Source organism: Thermobia domestica, chromosome 2 (assembly GCF_964235325.1).
Source record: "Thermobia domestica chromosome 2, izTheDome1.hap1.1, whole genome shotgun sequence".
NCBI lineage: Eukaryota > Metazoa > Arthropoda > Insecta > Zygentoma > Lepismatidae > Thermobia > Thermobia domestica.
The window spans coordinates 368,946,648-368,969,098 of record NC_137455.1 but is presented as its reverse complement, the minus strand read 5'-3'; the positions used below and the strand labels follow the sequence as shown (position 1 = coordinate 368,969,098).

Here is a 22,451-nt window from a genome sequence, read left to right as displayed (position 1 = left end):
GTGCATCTAACTATTATAATATATTATTATTTCTTGATGAATTATTCCTAAAGTAAGCTCCTGGCGTCAAGATTAACCACTGCCTCCACAATATGAAGTGAAACATCTTGAGATGAGTGCGCATAATTGCATAAGTTTAGATGGCAACTGTTAGAGGTCATTAGAAAGTGAATATGGGAGAGCTGTGAAATAAAATAAGCAGACATATATCATTTTGTTATAAAATTACATGGCGAACGCTTTTTATCTGATTCCAAACGGTTATCGTCGAATATACGCAGTTAAAAAGCACTCTGAGTGGACAAAATAAAAATACTTCAACGATTTATCCCTGTAGAAGCGCGATTTTGTTCATCGCCTCCGTGGCGAAGTCGGAAGAACACACGCCTAATAATCATAACGTTGGTGGGTTCATGCCCACCCCAGGGTACTTTTTTTTTGGTGTTTTTTAAGATTCACCTTAATGTAAACAAATCACGCATATGGGCGATTTAACATATTTTGGGGGAGTAATTTTGTGATTCATTGTCCTTTCGTCGCGTCTTTGCCACTGATGGGCCACTGGTAGTATAATTTTCAAAACGGAAGCGGGACCATTGCAGATCGTCGCTGCGGGGCCGCCAATTTTTGGCGAGATGTCGCTTGTTGCCCATCATTGGTCCACCGATGCATGGGGTGTATATATAATTGTATACCCATACCCATATATATAATTGTATTATATTTTAACTGGAGGGGGTAGGGTGTGCCAATACAAAACGGTATACCAGTTATTCATATGGTGGCAATAACCATATACTAACTGTTCGATTTATACTGGCTCCTGGAATTAGAGTGTGCCAAGTGTTAAAACAGTATTGCTGAGATGATGACAACAATAGAGTACCCATATCCTTGCGAGACGTGGATCTAACCTGAGGTCAGAGGAACTAGCCCTTTGTTTCTTGAGTGACAAAAGTAAATTTTGTTTATATATTTTTGAAACTTTATAGTTAACTCATAATATACCTATCACAAGTTGGGTTTTGGTTAGCTCCCTGAATTTTTACCTTCTAGATACGCTGCTAATTCTTTGCCTTGTTACTTGAAAACTACAATGTTTAACACCAAAGTCAAATGTGGTAAATTTAAATGTATATGATATGATAAAAGTAAAATATAGTTTTTCTCATATGCTTCAGTTTATTTCCAACGTAAGCATCATTTGCTATTATTGTATTAGAAAGGCAGAGCGGGGAACCCATTGGTCGCCTTTGTCATATTTGCCAATTTTCATTACGCTTGTGATAAAATGTGGCAAAATCCAAGTTTAGTTGAAGATCGACCATTGTGATCACGGATTTAAGTACTTGGCACAAATTTGTAATGTGTATTCTTTCGGTGGTCTTAAGAGAGATTTGTCAGTTGGTTGTAGCCAACTATTTAAAGTCAGACACAGGCTTACTTTGAAGTAAAATATAATTTTTTTGCTTACAATATTTTTCAAAACATTCTCTTTCAAGATGAAAAAGGTGTGTATAATATGAAAATGTTTCATTGTTTATCTTGTAAGTGTTCAGTGCATGCTTATTATAATTGCCCATTTTATACAAAATGAATGTATACGTAACTGCCTATATTATACGTAATGATAATGTTTAGTAATTTGCAACATTGGAATTAGAATGTAATTGGGCAACTCCATTCTTTGCTGTGTAGTGATAATGCAATGTTTGTAGATTACAATAAATGAGCTGACTTTGTACTCAACAGATTATAGTGCCTGAGTTCCTTATATCCATGATACTGAAATTTACAAACAAGAAAATGTGCGAATCAAATAACGACAACTACTTACCTTTGTTTTTCAAAATAACACAAAATAACAGCACAATCGTCGTACACATTTGTATCCAGCTTTTAACTTGTGTACACAATGTCCTCAACTAACAAATTAAGTTTTAGATTAATTCTGGTGAGTAATACTCTGAAAACCTTAGTTCTGCACATATTATCCAAAATTACCCTATTAATCCAGTGGTGCCCACCTTCCCTTATATCCATGACACCCCCCCCCCAATTGTCTACCCGTAGGTGTTCTTCCGTGAAAAAAATCTTTTTTTCGATTAATTTTTACACTCCCTCAAACATATTTATACAGATTTTTTAACCCCCCCAAATATTTCAATGACGCACTTTGCGTCATAGCTCCCCCTTGTAGGCACCCCTGATTAATCATTTCTCTGTCACTAAATTTTGCTATCGTTAGTCTATTTTTTTAAAAAATAATTATGTTATTTTAGCAAGAAGCAGGTGGATACCTATGAAGAAGTTATACTCTAAATTTTCATAAGTTTCCGAGATCTTAGTATAGAAATATTGGAATCCTGATCTAGTGGAATGTGGGTTCACATTTAACGCATATGGTTCCGGCTTCAAACTCCAGAGGGAGAGTATCAGACCCTTAGGTAGAACACTAAGACAAGGAGCTCGTGTTGATTTTTGACGGTTATCTTGAGTTCATCTAAAGTTCATACAAACACACCAACGAAGAAGTAAAAGTTTCTTGAGAAACTGAGGTGGTCGTAGGAGAACTCAGTCGCTTTAGGTCTTGATACAATTATGTCTGAACGCCTTGCAGTGGTTCGGACTAACGTTAAATTGTAGCTCTACGTCTTATATAGCCTCGCTGCTGAGAATGGACGCTAATCTTCCAAAAAATGTCATTGTTAATGTTACCGTAGTAAGAATAATATACATATCTTTATTCCAACTATAGGGGATTCAATATAACTGAAAAACTGTGGATATCTGTGGAACCATATTAACAACATCACTTTAAAGGTCTTAGTCGTGCCAGTACTTTCTCAACTTAATCAGGGGTGTAATTAATGGAGAATATATGAACCACATGCCATAAATGTTAGTGAATCACCAGTGGCCAACTAGCGATCTCTCGCCAAAAATTGTCGGCTCCGCAGCGACGATTCACGGTGGGCCCACTTCCGTTTTGAAATTTATACCACCGTCGGCAGAGATGCGACAAAACGTCAATGAACCACAAAATTTTCACCCAAAATATTATAAGTCTTCTATATGCGTGATTTGTTTATGTTAAAATAAGTCTAAAGGACACACACACAAAAAGTACCCAGGGTTGGCGAGAATCTTATGATTACTAGGCACGTGTTTCCCGACTTCGTCACGGAGGTGATGAACAAAATCTCGCTTGTAGACGGATAATTCGTTGAGGTCTTTTCATTTTGGCTAATCAGAGTGCTTTCTTAACCGTGTATATTGGACCATAACCGTTTGGGATCAGATAAAATGCTTTACAATAAATTTTATAACAAAATGACACCCGTCCATTTACTTTGTTTCATAGTTCTCCCATATTCACTTTCTAATGATCGGTGACAGTTCCCATCTCAATTCATACAATTATACACACTCATCTCAAGATTTATCACTTCATAATATAGAGGCCGTGGTTACTCTTAACGCCCGGAATACACTGTAGGAATAATTCGGCAGGAAAAATAATATATAATAATAATCGCATGCACATGACTGGTGATAGTTCGTGTTGGTTCCTTTGCGATTCTCAACGACAAATCGAAGAAACACGGACCAAAATGAAGACTTCGCTTCTACCCGGTGGTAATTCCAACACCCGACTCTAGGTATCTGTTTCGAATCGACGAAACCCTGCCGCCAGTGGCACACTAGCGGCAATCCTTCGACTCATGACTGTATCGACGATCGACATTTACCGGCAAGTGGGTCACAAGGTTTTGGCGACGCGACGTTTACGGCATGGGGAAGACATACGGTGTATATGTACCTAATAGTTTTATACTTAACCTTGCAACCCTCGCGCGGAGTAAATATGACCTCAGAGGGATATTTTTTGTTTGGCTCTCCTAGACAGTAGGCAATTCTGACCCGGCCACCCTACTAGCTGTCTGTTGTATTGTCTACTTCAAGGCCAACAATTAGTTAGTTGTTTACTGCAACATTTCTTGTGCACAAAAATACGTTTAATATAAAGTGGGGTCACTGTGACCCCACGCGAGGGTTGTTGATACCTAACACCGCGCAAGTGGTGAAGGGTTAAGTATATATTGACTGTAAATCAGGTATAAGGTATTTAACAGGCGGTATAATAGTAAATTCACAATATACTTTTGAAACAGGTCGAATACCTAGCACACATTCCTAACAAAATATCACTGAACGTAACATATTCTTTTGTTTCAGTTGGTTATTTCAAGAATTATTCAACACTGTCTTTAAGACAATAAATCCTGGTACATATTGACAGAACATTTTGGTTAATGAGGTATCCTATATAAGTACGCTATCATTTTAACAAATTTATAAATACTGTAATAAAATGCTTCATGATAATTTAATAAATTGTCATAAATATTGTTAATTAAATTTAAGAACAGAAGGAAAAGCATGTTTTATTCTTCGTCTGTTGTTATACATAGCATAAAAACATGATAAATTAATTGCTGAACTAAATAGTACAATTACAACATATGTAGTTTTGAAGTAATGCGTATAGTTTTAAAAATTAAGTTCTTCTAAGTCAAATATGGCTATGTAACTTAGGTCGCTGAAGCACTGACGGTAAACCGTGTAGATTGTGGTGACACTGTATGTATCCGTATTAAAGTATAAGAATTTAATAAACAATCACTTTTTTGTCAACGATTGTTTGCAATTGTGTTTCGTCTAAATTTTTCTTGAATAAGAGACCTAAGCTGTATCCCCTCTGTATTGGCGATGTTCCAAACACTCAGTTGTAATAAAAATATTTTTAGATTCTAGTTTTCTTGCCAGAGATTTAAATTCAATCGTGGTATACTTTTATGGTTGCAATCGACGAGCTGGTTCCTGTAAAAAAATAAAGAAAACATTTACGTCAGTATACAGAATTCAAGCAGGGGCGTAATTCGGGGAAGGCAGGGGAGAATAGTCCCACTCTTGTGTTTGACGGGCACATGCCTTTCAATGAATTATATACTAATAAAAACAGGAAAATTTTGTCGGTGGACAATCTCTCCCCCCTCCTCCTTGTAAACATCATAAGGCTCTAATGGATACAAGACAAACGATCTAAACTTTGAGATATCTTTCGCTTATTTTTAACTCTCCATTCTCCTCTGCCCTTGCATTTTTGTCAATACCTTATATCATGCAATACAGCCCCAGTTCTTGTCAAAAATATACAAGGTGTTTCAGACCTATGGATATAACTTTCTGAAAACAAGACTTTATCAACGTATATCCGACAATAAGTAGTTTACTAGTTTTAGGCTTCTGAAACCCCCACAAAATGCACTTTCTAGTTTAATATTGGCAAAAATTGTCCCCATTGAATACTTGAACTTATGAAAAGAAAGATTTTACAATCACACGGTGGCAGGGCATGTTTTTTTTCCTATAAGGCAGAAAACGTTCCTTTCAATCCTGTATGAGTAATTGACCTCGATTCTGCAACCACATGTCTTTGGACACTCGTTACTGCTGTGTTTTGTGATCATACTTCGGGTTGGAAAGTGCGACGAGTCGGTTGAATAGCCGCAGCTGTTAGCGGATCGTTGCGGGTTACGGGGATAAATAAAGAATGATCAATACATTCCTCAGCTCAACGTATGAGACATCAACATCCTTCAAACGAATTATCGTTGGTTAGCGATCAGTGATGCCACGCATGCTCATTTATACACACGTTTACTTCCTACAGTTACGAGGAATCTTTTCCTCCCTGCGAGGAATTCCTATGCCCCGCCATTGATTGAGATTTTGGATAGAGTTGGTTATAACCTTCAATCGGCACATATTGAGACAATATTCAACTCGAAAGTTTATTTTCTGAGAATTAAGGAAATTTTAACTGCTAAAGTTCTCATTGTCGGACATTACTCGACTGAGGCTTTGTTATTGATTCTTTCCATTTGCTGTAGAATCATCTGCTCCCGCATTCTCATTCCGTCAATGTTTTCACACTCTCTCATTTTAATTAAACATCCATTTTCTTCAGCCTATATTTATGGCATAACCATGGAACATAAAACTAGAAATTTCATGTTTTCCTTAAACATTTTGAATAACTTATTAATTTGTGCAATTTGGTAGAAAGTTGATGATCAACGAACCATACGGTACCAACTGTAATGTTGAATAGGGTAAGTTTGCATATGTAATGATACCAGGCAAGCTCTCCGTTTTCTATAGAATCCATTTCTTGAACAAATATGAAGTATATTTTGGAGAGGCTAGGAGTTGGAGTTAATAGTTCATGTAATAAGGGAAGAAGTGAAAGTCTTCATTTGTGCAATAATAGATGGATGAAGCCAGGACCATAGCCAGCCCAAAACTGTAGGAGGGGTCGGTAGAAGTTAGGGGACCCTATCCACCATATTGTAGTTCACTTGCAAGCTTACCGTTAAAATGTTAGGGAGGCCAGTAAAAATTTAGGGGGGGGGCTTAGATCCCCGTGGATACGGGCCTGGATGGAACAGAAGTTCTTAATTCGTGAATTATTGAATGGCCGAAACGAAAGATTTTTATGCATACTATAGGTAGCAGAAGCGGAAGTTCTTTATTTGTGCAATAAACGGGAAAAGTTGAAGTAATTATTACATTCGCACAATGAATGGTATGAGCAGATGTTCTTCATTCGCGCAATAGGTACCAGAAGTGAGTCGTTGTTATTATTTCACGTAATAAATGGCAGGATTTAAAGTTATATAAATTTGCTTTCACCGGAGTCGGTCTTGAGTTTCTCGCAACAGTATATACAGGGTGCTTCAAAACTATACCGACGACGTTTGGGAGATGATTCCTGACACCAAGATAAGACAAAAAGTATGGACCAACCTGGGTGCACAAATGTTTCCTTTCGGAGTTATAGGCTGCCGAAAACATGAAAAAATGAACTTAAATGTCGATAGCTCCAAATCCATGGGACCTACCGTAGTCGGGTCAAGATTTCACTTAGGAACTAGGATGTGCCCTATCCAATTATCCACGTTTCAGAATCCTAAGGTATTCACATAACGTTTTTTATAGAAATATTTGGTTATGGACATGCTATTTGAAGTACTTACCAACTACCTCAATAAAAGTTGTTGTATTGTAACTGGATATTTGGATAGGGCACATACCAGTTCCTAAGTGAAGTCTTGACCCGACTTCGGTCGGTCCCATAGTATTGGAGCTATGTACGTTAAAAAGTTCATTTTTTCATTTTTTCGGTAGCCTATAACTCCGAAAGGAAGCATTTGTGCACCCAGGTTGGTCTATATTTTTGTCTTATCTTGGTGTCAGGAATCACCTTCAAAACATTGTCGGAGTTGTTTTGAAACACTCTGTATATCTTACATTTAAACGTTTATATGTAAAAAACATATAATGTATGGCAAACACGTGTGCACTTATTTATTTCACTGTTCTTTATGCATTCTAATTTTTCGTGTTCAATATATACAGAATGTTTCAAAACAACTTTGACCACATTTAGTAGGTGATTCCTGACACCAAGATAGAAAGAAAAATTCATATTGATCTAGGGGACATAGTGCTTATCTTCATATCTAAGATTGCCCAAACACGTGGAAAAGCTACACTACAACACTTATTTGGATTACTTTTACATACCACAACTCTGAAACTTCTGGAGTAATTTCAACCAAACTTGGTAGACATATGACGTACTATCTGAAAAGAATACTGGGAAGTAAGATACCCCAAGGGATGAGATATGGAAAGGTTGATATGTAAAAGTAATCCAAAACGACCAATATTAGAGTGAAATCCATAGTGTTTGAGATTGCTGAAGTAAATAGTGACTCTTCCAATACCAATTAAGACCAACTTCAGCCGAGGGCGGAGGGGGGGGGGGTAAAGGTGAAATGTAATATCAAAATTGACTGAAATTAGTGTAGAATTCATAGAGTCCGGGATAGAGAAAAAGGCTTATCCTTTTGAAATGAATTTTAGGGCATAGTTAATAGCCATCTAACGCTGTTTCTTAAAATAATATCAACTTGATTAAAGGACGTATTTTATAGGGCATGACGTTACAAAACTTATACCAAACGTAGAGTATATTTTGTACTTTTATCATTATATTTTCACTGAAATATGTATCTTATGTTGAAGATGACTCAAATATTTTTAATAAATCTATTTCTTCCATGCGAAGAACAGAGTTTGCAGCTAGTAAATAAATAAATAAATAATGAATCGTTAAAACCGAACATTACAAAAACACCTTTTCGTACAAATACTTAAGAGGCATAATCACTGTGAAATTAGAATACTGCTAATTTTACAGTAATTATATGATATCTTCAAACAGATAAAAGATAATCAAAATGTGGAACAAGAGCTCGCTAGACAATATTATTTTGCATGAGGTACAGTTATCACGAGTCACTTACCAGCTATCCGTTTGCAGCCATTTAGAAACGCGAAAATAAATGCCGATTTTCTACGTGGCTAGAAATCGAAAGCAGATAAGTAAGTCGTGATAACGGTATCTCATATAAAATAATATTGTCTAGCGAGCTCTTGTTCCACATTTTGATTATCTTTTATCTATTTGAAGACATCACATCATTACTGTAAAATTAGCGGTAATTTAATTTCGCCGTGATGGGGCCTTTTAAACTATTTTCTGGATGACTTTCTAATATGCTCCAAAAGTTTTAATGATACCTACCTTGTACTTGGTTTTTCAAATACTGACGACTGTATAGATTTTATGTTTTCTCCATTATCACAGAATATACGAGATAATTTGATATTCTTTAATTCTGTCAGTTGGGCTGAAAAACAAACAAACACGAAAGTAATACTTGAGTTGTAATTGCCACACAAAGTCATAGTTGACCATACTCGTTGAAAATAAATAAATATATAGAAACAATGTTTTGGGATTAGAAACGAAAGAAGCAATTTTCGGTGGGATAAAATATGAAGTTGAGGAATAAAGAGTTATTGATAAAATATTAAATGAGAGTAATACTAAAAACATTGGGTGCTTTTCCTAAAGTTGAAGAATACAATTTTTATGGATTAAATGTTACATGGAACTAAAACTATAAACATTGAGCGCTTTCTCTAACGTTGAGAGATGAAGTGTTTATGGACTAAACATTAAATGGGACTAATTTAAAAACATCTGCCATCTTTCCTAATGTTGAGGACTTAAATTTCTAAAGATGACACATGAATTGGGGATAAGAGTAAGAGCATTGGGAGTCCTTAAGTTCATAGCCAAAGTTTTTATACATTGGATTGTATTAAGGTAAAAGCACTGGGCTTCTCCCCAAGGTTCAGGGTTAATATTTTATGGATACTGTAGATTATTGTCTATAACAGAGATGTCAGTTAAACATTAAATAGCGTCCTATGCTTTTAGCCTTAATTCAATTTCTTCGTTTCAGCATACAAAAATCTATTTTCACTGCAGTTTATCAATTTACTGTTTATGAAAGTTCTTTTCTTTTTTTACAGTTACTACATTTTTGTTCTTATTAAATGTCTCGCAATCAATTATTGATTCCGAACTCTTTTATCACGAAAATATTACATGATTTCAATTTTTGGGTTTACGTTTTCCATTTTCTATAAAATAAAACATTTTACAAAACTTTTCAGATTCTGGGAATCGAATATGTGAAACCAGAAGTGGAGGCGATTCCTGGGACGCTATCCTCAAATACCGGTACTTGCACAAAAGGTGCCTTAAGAGATGTGTCCCAGGCTATGTAACTGTATTTGCTAAGTGCGAGAAAGATAAAATCTGAATGTGAAGAAATTCGTATAATCAGTGTTGCCAACAGCTGCCTTCAGAAAATAGCCAAATGATATACAGAATTTAGTTTTAAAAAATGGCTAAACTTGCCTAAAACTAAAGCTAAATTTGTAGTTAGCAGAATTTAACAAAAGGTCAATCAAAACATTTCCGAACTTTACAATTCTAATTTTATAAAGCTGTATTGTTCTTCGTGATAATCTGAAATCAAACACTTTTATAATTCACATTTAAAGTATTTATTGTAGAGTTTTGTCCGTCAATAACGAGAAGCAATAAGACCATCTAAATTCTTCCCTTCCTTTGCAATTCTTGGAGTAACTCTGGCTGCATTTTGATGGCATTATTCGTTTAGCAAAACACTATAAGACCCATATAAGTAAGAAATATTCTATGGTGTAGTAATATAAATACTGCATCAAGCAGAAGGATTAGTAACATCAAGCCATATTTCGTTTCAATTCATATTTTTCTAAAAAGAACTGTTGATTGGAAAACAGATTCAGCTACGGCTAGAAATCGGCCCTACGGATCCAGAATTGACCTATATTGTAGCAAATAGCTAAGGAGAATTGTTACTAGCTAATGTGGATATAAAAGTAGCTAGGTTTGGCCATAAAATGGGTAAATGTTGGCAGTGATGCACGTAAAACGATATACCGTATTGCTAACATATTTCCTGGTTCTGTGCTAATGTGATGTCATAACACACTACAATTGCAGTGAAACATTGATATTAACTATTAAATTAAAGCTCATTATCTTATGAGCAATGGTGTTCGGAAAGCCACTTACAGTCTGATCTAATTCATTTAAAAAAAATCAGATACATAGTAAAAATGTCTCTATAAATCAAATCCTTATTTCGAACATTTGATGTATTAATTACGTACTTGCTAAGTTAAGGATATATTCTATTGTAAACTATGACACTCAACATCGATTTCCTTTCTGAAATCCAATCATTAGTATCAAAAAGAACAAATCAAATTTTATGAAATTATCTTCCATATTAAGAAAATTATTCTGTGCATGCTCTTAGAGGAGATTTGTTTAAAGAAGACATTACGTATGTCTTCTTTAGTGACTTAAAATTCTTCCGCTATTGGCTGTGCTTCTGCTGTCTGCAAAACACTCGTTCGTCTAAAGCTAGAACAGGAGGCCAGAACGCTCCTTCCCCACCATGATAGACACGAACTAAGAATATGTAATGTGATCTACAGGCGCGTCCTTCTGTACATATTCATCACTTCTCACATTTATCGGGCAGTATGTTTAATATCATATGCAGGGCCGTGCCGTGGGGGGTGGGGCGAGCGGGGCGACGGCCCCGGGCGCCGAAGTAAGGAGGTTAAAAATTCGGGAGAAAAAAGGAAAAATGATAGGAAAAATTGCTTGGAATATATGTATGGGGGCGCCGTCGTATACTCTCGCCCCGGGCGCTGATTTTCCACGGCACGGCCCTGATCATATGCACTGAAGTCTACGGAGTTGGAAGCAAACCGGGTTTCCACCGCATTAATTACTTTTCCATCGTTCTCAAAACGCCTATCTGCAAGTGTTTCTTCTTATTTGGGAAACGCAAGTAATCGGACGGAACGAGGTCGAGTGAATGTAGTGAGTAAGGCAAAGCTTTCGTAGCCACAATGGTGCACAAATGTAACTGTTTCTGCTTCTCGATATGCTGGTGCATTGTCCACTTGCATCAACATATCTCTCGAGAGTAAACTGCCTTTCTTTGCTTTGATAGTACCAGAATTTTACCAGCAGAGGTTTGTAATATGTTCCAGTTGTTGTAGCTACTTTTTCGTAAATAATCAAAATGCGATCACATCTTTGTGCTCCCAAGACCTTCCTGGATAAATTGTACATTTTAACTTTTTTCTCGGTATTGGAAGATACGTGTTTCCATGTTTTACTCATATCTTTGGTTCAAGGGTCAGATGAGTACACCCTGCATTCATCCATAGTTAATAATATGTTTATCAAAGCATCCTTGTCCTTGCATAGGACCAAAAATGCTATGTGTATATTGTACACGCTTCTCTGGTTGAAAAGGCGTCAATAATCGGAGAACCTATATTTCTATCATTTTGATCATATGCTGAATCTCACGTAATATGATGTGAACAGATACCGAACTAATGTTCACCTCTCAAGCTAGAAAATTATAAGTCGTATATTTATCTTCAGGCATTATCTACTCAACATTTGCTATTACGCTTAGGTCTAGTCGTTGATGGATGAACTTCTTTTCAGTCATTCTATAGACTAGTGCGACTACATTTGAATTCTCTCATTCCAGCGTTTTACTATCGTAAGATAGGCATTCCTCGTTATTCATAGTTGTCAGTCTTCATGTATCCTTTGTCCTGATTTTCCTTGAAGACGAAGGAACCTTACCTTAAGTTCGGTATTCGATTTTATGCAACATAAAGTTCTATTTAGTTTTCTGATTGTATCATCAATTCAACAAAAATTATAAATAAAAATTTGTAGACGTATTAGTAAGAAGCCAACCTACCATTTTTGAAATTTTACATTACTAATACACCTGTACCATGATGAGAGGGCAAACTTTCCGGTCACTTCTTGCGACGATAAAGCACATAGTAAAGATATACCGTCGATATTTTCATGAATTGACGAATATCTCATTTCCAATGCGTGAGGAACAGGCAACTGTGTTACATTTTAATTTAGAAAATAGTGATGATCGGAGTCATACATTTTGTGTTGCTTGCGAATTACTGAGAAAAATATCGAGGCAAACTTAATGGAAGCATCAGACATTGACAAAACAAAATATTAATTATATCCACATAAACAGTAACATAAAACTCAACATGTTACATTTTGCCCGTGGCACTGATTCATTATGAACAGGAGTTACGATATTCACTAATTCGTGAAAACATGCAACATTTTGGGCAAGTGATTGAGGAAACTTTGCTTCACAGGTGGCATAGTGTATCTTGTTAAAATAATCACTTTTTACAGAGTGTAATAGTAAGAATTAAAGCTAAAAAACAGATCAAATATTGGTTTTAAATAATGTTGTGCTGTAATCAACTACAAGTGTATGAATATAAAAAGGTATTCACATTTAATCTACCAAATATTGAAATATCTAATGTTATTAAGAAAATAATTGAAATGACATCCCTGTACCAAATTTAAGTTTAACGTTTTGTTTTCATTATGGCAAAATTTTTTTCAAAATTTTCTCTACTTATATTAATTCACATGATGTCTGAAAGTGCGTATTAAATTTTAATTAATGCGTATATTCAGAATTCTTTCTTTCATATGAGTTTTTGGATCAAAAGATCCAATATATTTCAATCAAAAATTTTCTTGTAGGCCTTATATCTGGAGAATTACATGCAGTGTAGCCAAACCCAAAGTATTACTTAACTCAGTGTGATATGCTTACAATATTTCGTAGAAAATACGAAAACTCGATTTAGGATCCGTTCAAAAATTTTGTGGCTCCTGATCCAAAAAGTAATTATTGGCCAAGATCGTAATCTTTTGATCCATTTTTTGGATCATTTCTAAAATTCTTGTTAATTCATTGAGCTTACATTAAATAATAAATCAGTTGAAACCAGTGATGACAACCTGAAACATCAAATCCCGTCTCAAGAGTCGGATATTCCCATTTTGCTCTTGAGTTTCCCACGTTATACTAAAAAATAAATAAAATTTAAGAAATATGAAAATTATTGAATGCCACTCATTTTGTTCAGTAAATGAGCAAATTTCTACATTTATCAAGTATTTGATAAATAACTACTTTCATTAATTTGAAGAAACAGCTTAAAATGTTGCCAAAAAATTAAATTTTGCCTTCGGGATATTTTTTTTGTAACATCATATTTTAATGAACGTAAGGACACTGGAACAACTTTATTCCACAGTTGTTTTGTGTAGAGCATTTTAGAAGTTGGTTGTTTCTCATTTTACTTTTTTCCATTAATTATATTCTTTGTATTTAAAAAGTAATTTTATTTTGCTTAACACTTTGGGTTTTATACCACATTCGATTGAATAAATAAGTCCCAAGAAACTTCAGGCTCGGTAACTCCTTCTGATATCACAAAATGATGCACATTCGGAAACAAATATGGCTTCCACTCGAAACTTACTACCAGAACAAGTAAACTAATGATTGTTTTGAACCAACAACATAATAGGGTACCTAGATACAATACCTTTACTTTTTGTTTTAAAAAGAAACGTTGTCGAGCATCATGATTGAACCACTTGGCATGGATTTCCCAAATAGGAAACTTACCGTGAGTGAAAGAATGTGGTTGATCGCCTAATTCATAAAAGAATCGATCTCCCCTCCTTAAGCGTGCAAATTGATCTCCAATAATAAATCTAAAAGTTGGACCAACCATGGAGTCATCCACTGGAGTCTCTGATGTTCCGGCTATAAACAAATCAATGTCATCTACGTGTCGGTACAGCTTCTTGAATTTATTCACTATCTAAAATTAGAAAAGAAAACAACGTGAAATTAACGTTTATTCAAAATATATGCAAATATGTAAGTAAAGGCCTAGGGTAGGTGCTTTGAGCTGGTCGGAGAGTGCAATCAGAGAATGAATTTCTGTTTGGAACAGGCACATGAAGAATCAGTATGACTAAAAATGAGGTAGCTCTACTACTTCAACTGGGTGCAACTTACTTTGTGTTGCGTTTACTGCTTACTCTGTATTCTATTTGTAGAATTTGCTGTGCAAGGAAAAGAAAACTGTAACGTCCCAGAGCACCAAGAACAAGTGTCTATTTTATAGGTTTTTTAATGCATATATTACGTTTTGCTTCCAAATCAAAATCTAATGGGTCGAATAACTAATGTTAAGTGCTGACTTAATTATTTGACAGAAACTAACTTTGAAAGCCCTAGATTCAAACCTTCTCGGACTGTCAAAAGGTGAATGAGTTGAGTTAATTTAACTTAAGAACTTACACACTAAATTCGGGGAATAGAATACCTAACTCAAGTAAATAAAATAATAGCTAGTTGTTTCTATATGATTCTTTTAAAGGAAAATAATTATCATTACGGAACAATGTGAGTGATGAATTCTATCGTAGGTCACTCCAAAAGAGAGACCAAGTTGCATTCTAATATTACTACTGATCTAGGCTGCAAATGCTCAACAGCCAGAATGGCTTTGTATGCACCATATGTACCCAGTATCAGAACAAGAATATGATCCAGCATTGAGATACCTAATTTGATTTAAGCTATTAACGTTTCCAACGGGTTAGCGATGGTAAAAATGTTCAAAACGTCCCTTCCACACTCTTTAATCACACATCGCAAAAATGTGACACACAGAATAAAGATCTACTCCTTCACGCTACTTAAGTCCGCGTAATACAGGTTCGACACTCACTTATTCGTTTCATGCGTACTTTGGTAGCGTCGTAAGCGAAGAGAGAACATATGCAATTTCTTACTACAATTAGGTGCGAGAATTGAGATTTTGTAGATGCAGCTTTCTTCCTCGTTTATGATATATCGCTATTCATGTCCCAACAACTTGGAGTAAGAGATCATCACAACGCTGGCGATGACTTCCATGTGTTACAGATAAATCTAGCACACATTGTTAGCCGAGTGTTTTATCGATCCGAGAACTGTCCGGTAAAAAAGTGAACTACCTACAGTAACAATGATGTCAAATACTTTGGAAGATACGAGCTGTATGATGAAAAATCTCCGTTCTAACACAGTAGTGTAAAATTGCGTTTTGCCCTTTCAGCCAAGATCTTTTGTGTACTTACCGATTTTATTTTTATTTTCTCTTATTATTCTTTTTGACTTAGCAAATGAAATACAACCGTCATTTTACATGCAGGTGTCATATTTAGAGAATTATACTGACGTAAAATTTGCGTGCAATAGGGTTGAAATACGTATATAAAATACAAAAAGGCATTAATCGAACACATCATTGTGATCTAGAGAGTTTAGAAATTCAAAACACATCGCTAAAGCAGGAGGAGGATTTGTTGCAAATAGTTTGTTTCGCTAAGAAAAAAAAAAAAAAACAGCCTACGTGGGTGAGCTTTGTCCATTGTGATAGCCCCTGTAACTATTCTACAAGAAATGTGCATTGCTTCCTGACAACAGATTAAAACGCCACAGAAATAGTGGAAAGTGATTTAGAAAAGTTCAAAGAATTCTGACATAAAAACCCAGCCATTTAGAATCCTCCAGAGTAATTATATTAAGCTTAAAATATGATGTACACATATGTTACCGCCAGGGCCGAAAGGGTTAGAATAGTAAGATATGTCTCTAAGCACAGCAAGGTAAAAACTGTTTGTCTCTCTGTGTAGATTATCTTTTGTGTGGACTATTTACGCTGACAGAGGCTTGGGTTTGCGTCTGTTTTCAATTTTGAACTGTCTCTTTCCTGTAAGACGATCAAAGCTGAGTAAGGTTGTAAAATAAATGCATCACTGATTCATAGAAACAAAGCTCCTGAATAAAGTTGAATCTACGTTCAAGTTCCCTCAAATTTATTATAAAATCCATACTACTGAATACAATTACAGTAGAGCCAGGATTATCCGATGAACTTCGGTTATCCAAATCTGAACAATTGAACGTGCCATACAGCAGTTATTATAAGCCTATTTAGTTATTACACTGTATCTCATGCTTTTACTATTCTATGTCTAGTATATCTCTTCATTTTGTCTGTATTACACGAGCCCTGATTATCCGAGGTTATTCATCTCCACCATAGCTCGGATAATCGTGATTATACTGTAATTATATTTCTATGTACTTAATTTTCTCTATCTTAGCAAGCGATAATTTCCTTTTGTGCTTTTAGCTACAGAAGAACAAAATAAATATAGACGGATGAAATGTTTGATTTAAGTATCTTTGTCTTTCATTTACTCTTTTTTTCATCTTTTCTTGTTAAAATTTATTAGAGAGGTTCTATTTATAGTAAGTTCATTGAAGTAGAGGCTGCCTATCTTCACGTTTATATTCCAAGGAAATGACCAATCGCGTAAGAGGTGGAAGAAGATACGTTATATATCTAATAAACCCATTTCTTTTCCATTTATACTTCTAGGTTGCATGAATTGGGTTGAATAAATTGTTTCTGTGTACTTTATAGCGATTTAAGTAGAACAAGCCTTTTTGAAAAATAAAAATCATTGAGTTGTGGCTTGTGGAAAATCAGATTGTGATTTCCATGAAATTATCTAATTTTACCGTTTTCGGAAAGATAAAAGGGCTATCTTTGTCCATAGACGGACGGCTCCTTGTGACATGAAGTTCTGTTTACTGTCGGAAGTTAGCATTTTTTTTTTTTTTTTTTTTTTTTGGTGTCGTTGGGTACATAAACATTTTTCTGCTGCTGTCGCGTGTCCTTAAAGTCTCCAAGAGCCTCTATATTTCGTTGTCTTGCTGTTTCGTTGCGATGATGATTTTACGGTGACAAGTATTTCTGTAAATGTGTTGTAGGGGATTACGGTGCTTTCTATTACGAGATATTAATGGGAAAAGGCGAATCTTCCTACAGAGGGTTGCACATCTTTAGCTATATCCTAACTTCCTTCAACAAGAGAAGGAATAAGTCTTCATGGATTTCCTGGATACCGGAAACCATTTAGTGACTAATGATAGTCCTGACGCCTCTGTTTTGGCTTTCGGAGAGCCTGGAAGGACCTTCCTACTGCGTCTTATGAAGCTGGATGTGCATACAAGAGGACTGGGCAAATGTTCATGGTGAGAGTGTGATGTTTTATTTATAGTGACAGGAAAACGGTGATTAGGAGAGCAACATAGCTTTGATGTCTTTGAGCTGTTTTCTTGGCTACTCGTTGATGTGTGGCAAATGGATTCAAATAGTCCATTTTATGAAAATGACGCACGGATGACCTTATTGTGAAGATTAACATAAAATTTAATTTAGGAGAGGCTTTGCAGACATAGACGTTTCGAACTCTAGCTTCCGCTAATAAGTTCTTTTAATAAAAATATGAATGTTAGATATATTTGGACGAGGTATAGTTACAGAGGTGTCTCTCATATTTGCTAAACGAAAGATTTAGACACAGAAAGCAGATGTAGAAAATCTAAATAAGAGATTCATTCTATTGCAAAACAGATGTAATCGACAGTTCTAGTGATAAAGGAAACAGCTGTTTGGTTCCCGAATTTATTACAGTAACTTTTGCGCCTTTTTTCTAGGAAACAAAGAAAATGTTTCTTAAACCGATGTAATTTTTAACACTTTCGATCCTGGGCTAATCTGATCGTGTTTATTCCAGTGTCCTGGGGATTTTATGCATTTTTTTTTAAAGAAAAGATATAACACATTGCTAAATAACAATGGACGCACTGAAAACATTGCAAACAAGACATTGAATTTTAGATTTTATTATGAATATATAATTTGGTGATGTAAAAAGGGGTAGTTCGCTACACTGCTGTTTGAAATCTATACCTTTTGAACAAAGGAAAAAAAAAATTGCAATAAAAAAATAATATTCCCGCTGTGTGTGAAGTGCGAGCAGTGACATTGGTGTCTAATAAGGAGAAGGAAATATGTGGGAACTGACCGCTGAGTTCCGGTATGCTGAGAAATTATTACATGCTGAGAAATTGATTCCATCGTAGTGCTGCGATCACTATAGCCCGGATATTCATGCACAAACTAACCCCGAGATATGCATGCAAATATGCTCAAAAGAAAACCAAAAATATGCTCTGAAATATGCATTAAAAATTTAACTTATGCACTGAAATATACACTAAGAAAATAAAATTTCAATTTCTTACAAAAATATCTTACCTCAATGTTCTGTTGTAATCGAAAGTTAATTAACTAGGATTTGGAATAACAAACTTAACGCTTTAAAAAATGAAAAAAAAAATATTCTACATGTACAATGTAAATATTCCATGTACAAAGTGATTCAGTTTTTCTTTAAATATATGCTGTTTTCTTGTGATATTTTCTCTGAAATATGCTAGTATGGAGCAATAAAATTGGGACCAGTTTAATAATGACAGTGAAAGAACCACGAACAGTGCTGAGGCTTGGCACTCGAAGTTTAATAGGAAATCGAAAGAAAGTCATCCGAACATATACAAATTCATTTTACGTTTGAAACAAGAACAGTCCGAGAATGAGGCGTCAATGTGGCTGCTGGAAGCAGGCATTTTAACATTGAGGAGAAGATTGTGGAGAAGTTTAGACATTCATATTCGTGTTCTTAAAAGCAGGTTTAGATCTAGTGAGATTGGCATTATTTAATACTTTAATGCAATATATCATTGCATTCGTTTCGGGTAGTTAAAAGTTATACTGCAATGAAGACAAGGCGATATTAAGAGTTGCACATAAATATTAAATCTATTAAGGCTCATAACATCATTATTCAATGTATATTTATTATTAATTTGTGTGAGTTTGTGTATGTTGTTCCCATTGCAGTATATCATGATTGGACTTGCGCGACAAGGCTCTATTCCGAGCTTCACCTGTCTTAGATTTTTATTTTCGCCAAATATTTCTAATATTGAGGTGCTATCAAAACTCTTCATACACTTCTCCGAAACAAAGGTAATCGAGTTGAAGTACTCGTCGACATTTAGCCTCTAGAACATTTCTGCGAAACAGGAATGCGTAAACTTGGCAACGCTGCACGCTGATAATGCATTCTGTGAAACAGGAGGTAACCGGCAGAAACACTGCTCACGTTTGCCAAAGACTTAGACACTATTCACTAGACTGGCGGTGAGGACGTTTGTCCTTTGTTCTTCGTACTACTTACCCAGACAACACGTACGTGTACGACACATGTGCACTATCCATGCATAAGCCGTACATTTGCACATGTGCATTTGTGTGGATGATGAACACATACATAATCTGTGCATAAGCCGTACACGTGAATTTGCGTGGATGAAACACACATACATAACCCGTGTATGTGCACATGTGCATTTACGTGGGTTATGCACACGTACATAACCAGTGATTAAGTCGTGCATGTGCACATGTGCATTTGCATGGATAAAGTACACATTTACATAATCCGTGCCTAAGCCGTTACATACACATGTGCATTTGCATGGATGAAGCACAAGTACAGAACCCGTGCTTAAAGCCGCTATGTGCACATGTGCATTTGCATGGATGAAGTACGCATTTATATAACCCGTGCTGTAGCCGTTATATACACATCTGCATTTGTGGGGATGCAGCGCACGCACGTAACCCGTGCTTAAGCCCTTATGTGCATATGTGCATTTGCGTGGATGCAGCGCACGTACGGAACCCGTACTTAAGCCGTTATGTGCACATGTGCATTTGCATGGATGAAGCACATATTTATATAACCCGTGCTTAAGCCGTTATGTACACATGTGCATTTGCATGGATGCAGCGCATGTACATAACCCATACTTGAGCAGTGGATGTGCACATGTGTATTTGCGTGGATGAAGCACATTTAAATTACCGGTGCTTAAGCCGTTGTGTGCACATGGGTATTTGCACGGCTATTGCACGTGTGTATGAGACGTCCATAATACCGTGCAAGTATATACTTTTACTTTCATTCTTTTACTCTCATTCTCATCAACAGAAAGTAACCTCCATTTTTGGTAGGTGTCGTTTTAACTCCAGGCGGTGTTATAGAGACTTTTCGACGAATAACAGCTGAATGGTTGTAAAAACTCCATAACGTCCACTGAGCTAGGATACAAGATCTACAGATGGCAGCATTGTACTGGTGTAACTACTGTCAGACAGTTCATAGGTTTACAAAATTATTTTCCTGACCGATTACAGCAGAATATGTTGCGTTATTAGTTACTTGGCAAACATGTCAAAGATACTACCTAAAGCTTTGCTCGTTGCAAATAATAAACTCCAAAACTAAAATTCTCACTGACAATTATTAGTTACTTGTTATATACTCTGAAGGTGATGTTTTTGCAGTTCATCTTTCAGGTCGATAGTCATATCGACACCATCAGCTGTGACGTACCAAACGTCAGTACGGCTGTTTTTTGTATTCCTGTCCTCGATCCTGGGACTTGCTCGTCAGATATTCGCTGAGCAACAGCTATCAGACTTATCTCAGCCAAGGGTAGCTTGTTGCGACACGTTTAGACTGGGGCATTTCCTCACCTAGACCACTATCCGAATGGGTGGTCTTCAACCTACAACCTGATACCCTTATTCGTTGTATCATCTTTGTGGTCTCGCTATGTCTTCTACAGGACGTACCTCTGCTGATGCAGACACTTCTGTTGTATCCACTAAGGTGGATAAACGAAAAGAACGTCGTTCTAAACCAAGTCCTGAACGTTCACGATCGCCTCATTCTAAAGAGGACCCCCAGTCGCATTCACCACGAGCTAAACGACATCACACACTCAGTGAATCACCTTCATCAACTACTTCTGGACACTTCAACATGGATACAGACTTCCCATCACTACCTATTCCGCAAAATCGACCTCCAGTCACAAATCTACAGGCTCCAGCAACTACTTCTTTCTTACTCACAAATTACGACCCAAAATATCAAGATCTTAAGCAGCTCTACTTTCGCCTTACCAAGTACGTTCCTCGCTCACAGATCACTCAAATCGTCTCGACCCGTCAGGGTATCATCATTAAGTCTCCTGATTCCAATCTGGCTTCTTCACTTCTTAACACCCACTCATATGAGGTCTTTGGCAGAAACGCAAATCTTTCTAAGCTGGCTCCATCTCGCACCAAACAACCACCACCACCTCGACGTTCACCAGCACTCTCTGTCGTTATTAGAGGAGTTCCCCCTGACTACACAGATGAGGAGATTGCAGAGGAACTCAAACTCGACGGGCACTCTATTCTTAAATGCATCCGCATCAAAAACGCTTCTGGTAACACCTACATGGTCCGTGTGCTTACTAACTCATCAACAACTATCGACAATCTTCTCTCGCACGGAGCCTATATTTATCGCAAAAGACACAGAGTTGAACCATCTAAATCTCCGGCGCCACTCCCTGTCAGATGCGAAACCTGTCAAACGTACAACTCGCATCATACTTCTCAATGCCCGAACACACCTAAGTGCGGTTTCTGCTCCGGACCTCATACTACCAAAACCTGCACGAATCTTCAGCAACCTCCGCTCTGTAGTACCTGTGGTTCTCATGAACATCCCACATACAGCTACAAATGCAAAGCCAGACCCACAGCCGAACCTTTCAAGCCAGAACTCGTTGTCCCTCTGCGTCCTCACGGGACTCAAGATACTACTGTTCCTCCGCCATCATCTGTATACCAACCGATCACTATTAATCAATTCCTGTCTTTCATTACTGTCACTCTTCAGAATATCCACCCTTTCCTTCGACATCACATCTTGCACCAGGTTCAACAAACAGCTAAAGCCATCCTTAACGTTGACTTCCAAGCAACCTATTCTGGTCCAACTGTATATTTTCACTCTGATGTGCTCCAGACAGCAGTGTAACCATTTTAGGTATCCCCACCAGAAACTCAAATTTCTCATTGACTTCATCATGGCATTGAATTTTCTATTTTTGAATATTCGTTCCTTGTGCCAATAC

General features: G+C 36.4%; 1 protein-coding gene across 1 annotated transcript in view; it reads right to left on the bottom strand.

Annotated features, from left to right (window-relative positions):
* Window positions 1–4,543: 4,543 nt before the first annotated feature.
* Window positions 4,544–22,451, bottom strand: part of LOC145679616 (immunomodulatory peroxidase-like) — a 189,837-nt gene continuing 171,929 nt past the window's right edge. Inside the window, exons 11-13 of the mRNA XM_081750192.1 lie at window positions 14,118–14,316; window positions 8,720–8,825; window positions 4,544–4,884 (exon numbers count right to left, since the gene is read on the bottom strand). Of these exons, the coding sequence (XP_081606318.1) occupies window positions 4,815–4,884; window positions 8,720–8,825; window positions 14,118–14,316 (375 nt within the window). The 3' untranslated portion in view covers window positions 4,544–4,814. The remainder of the gene's footprint in view (window positions 4,885–8,719; window positions 8,826–14,117; window positions 14,317–22,451) is intronic.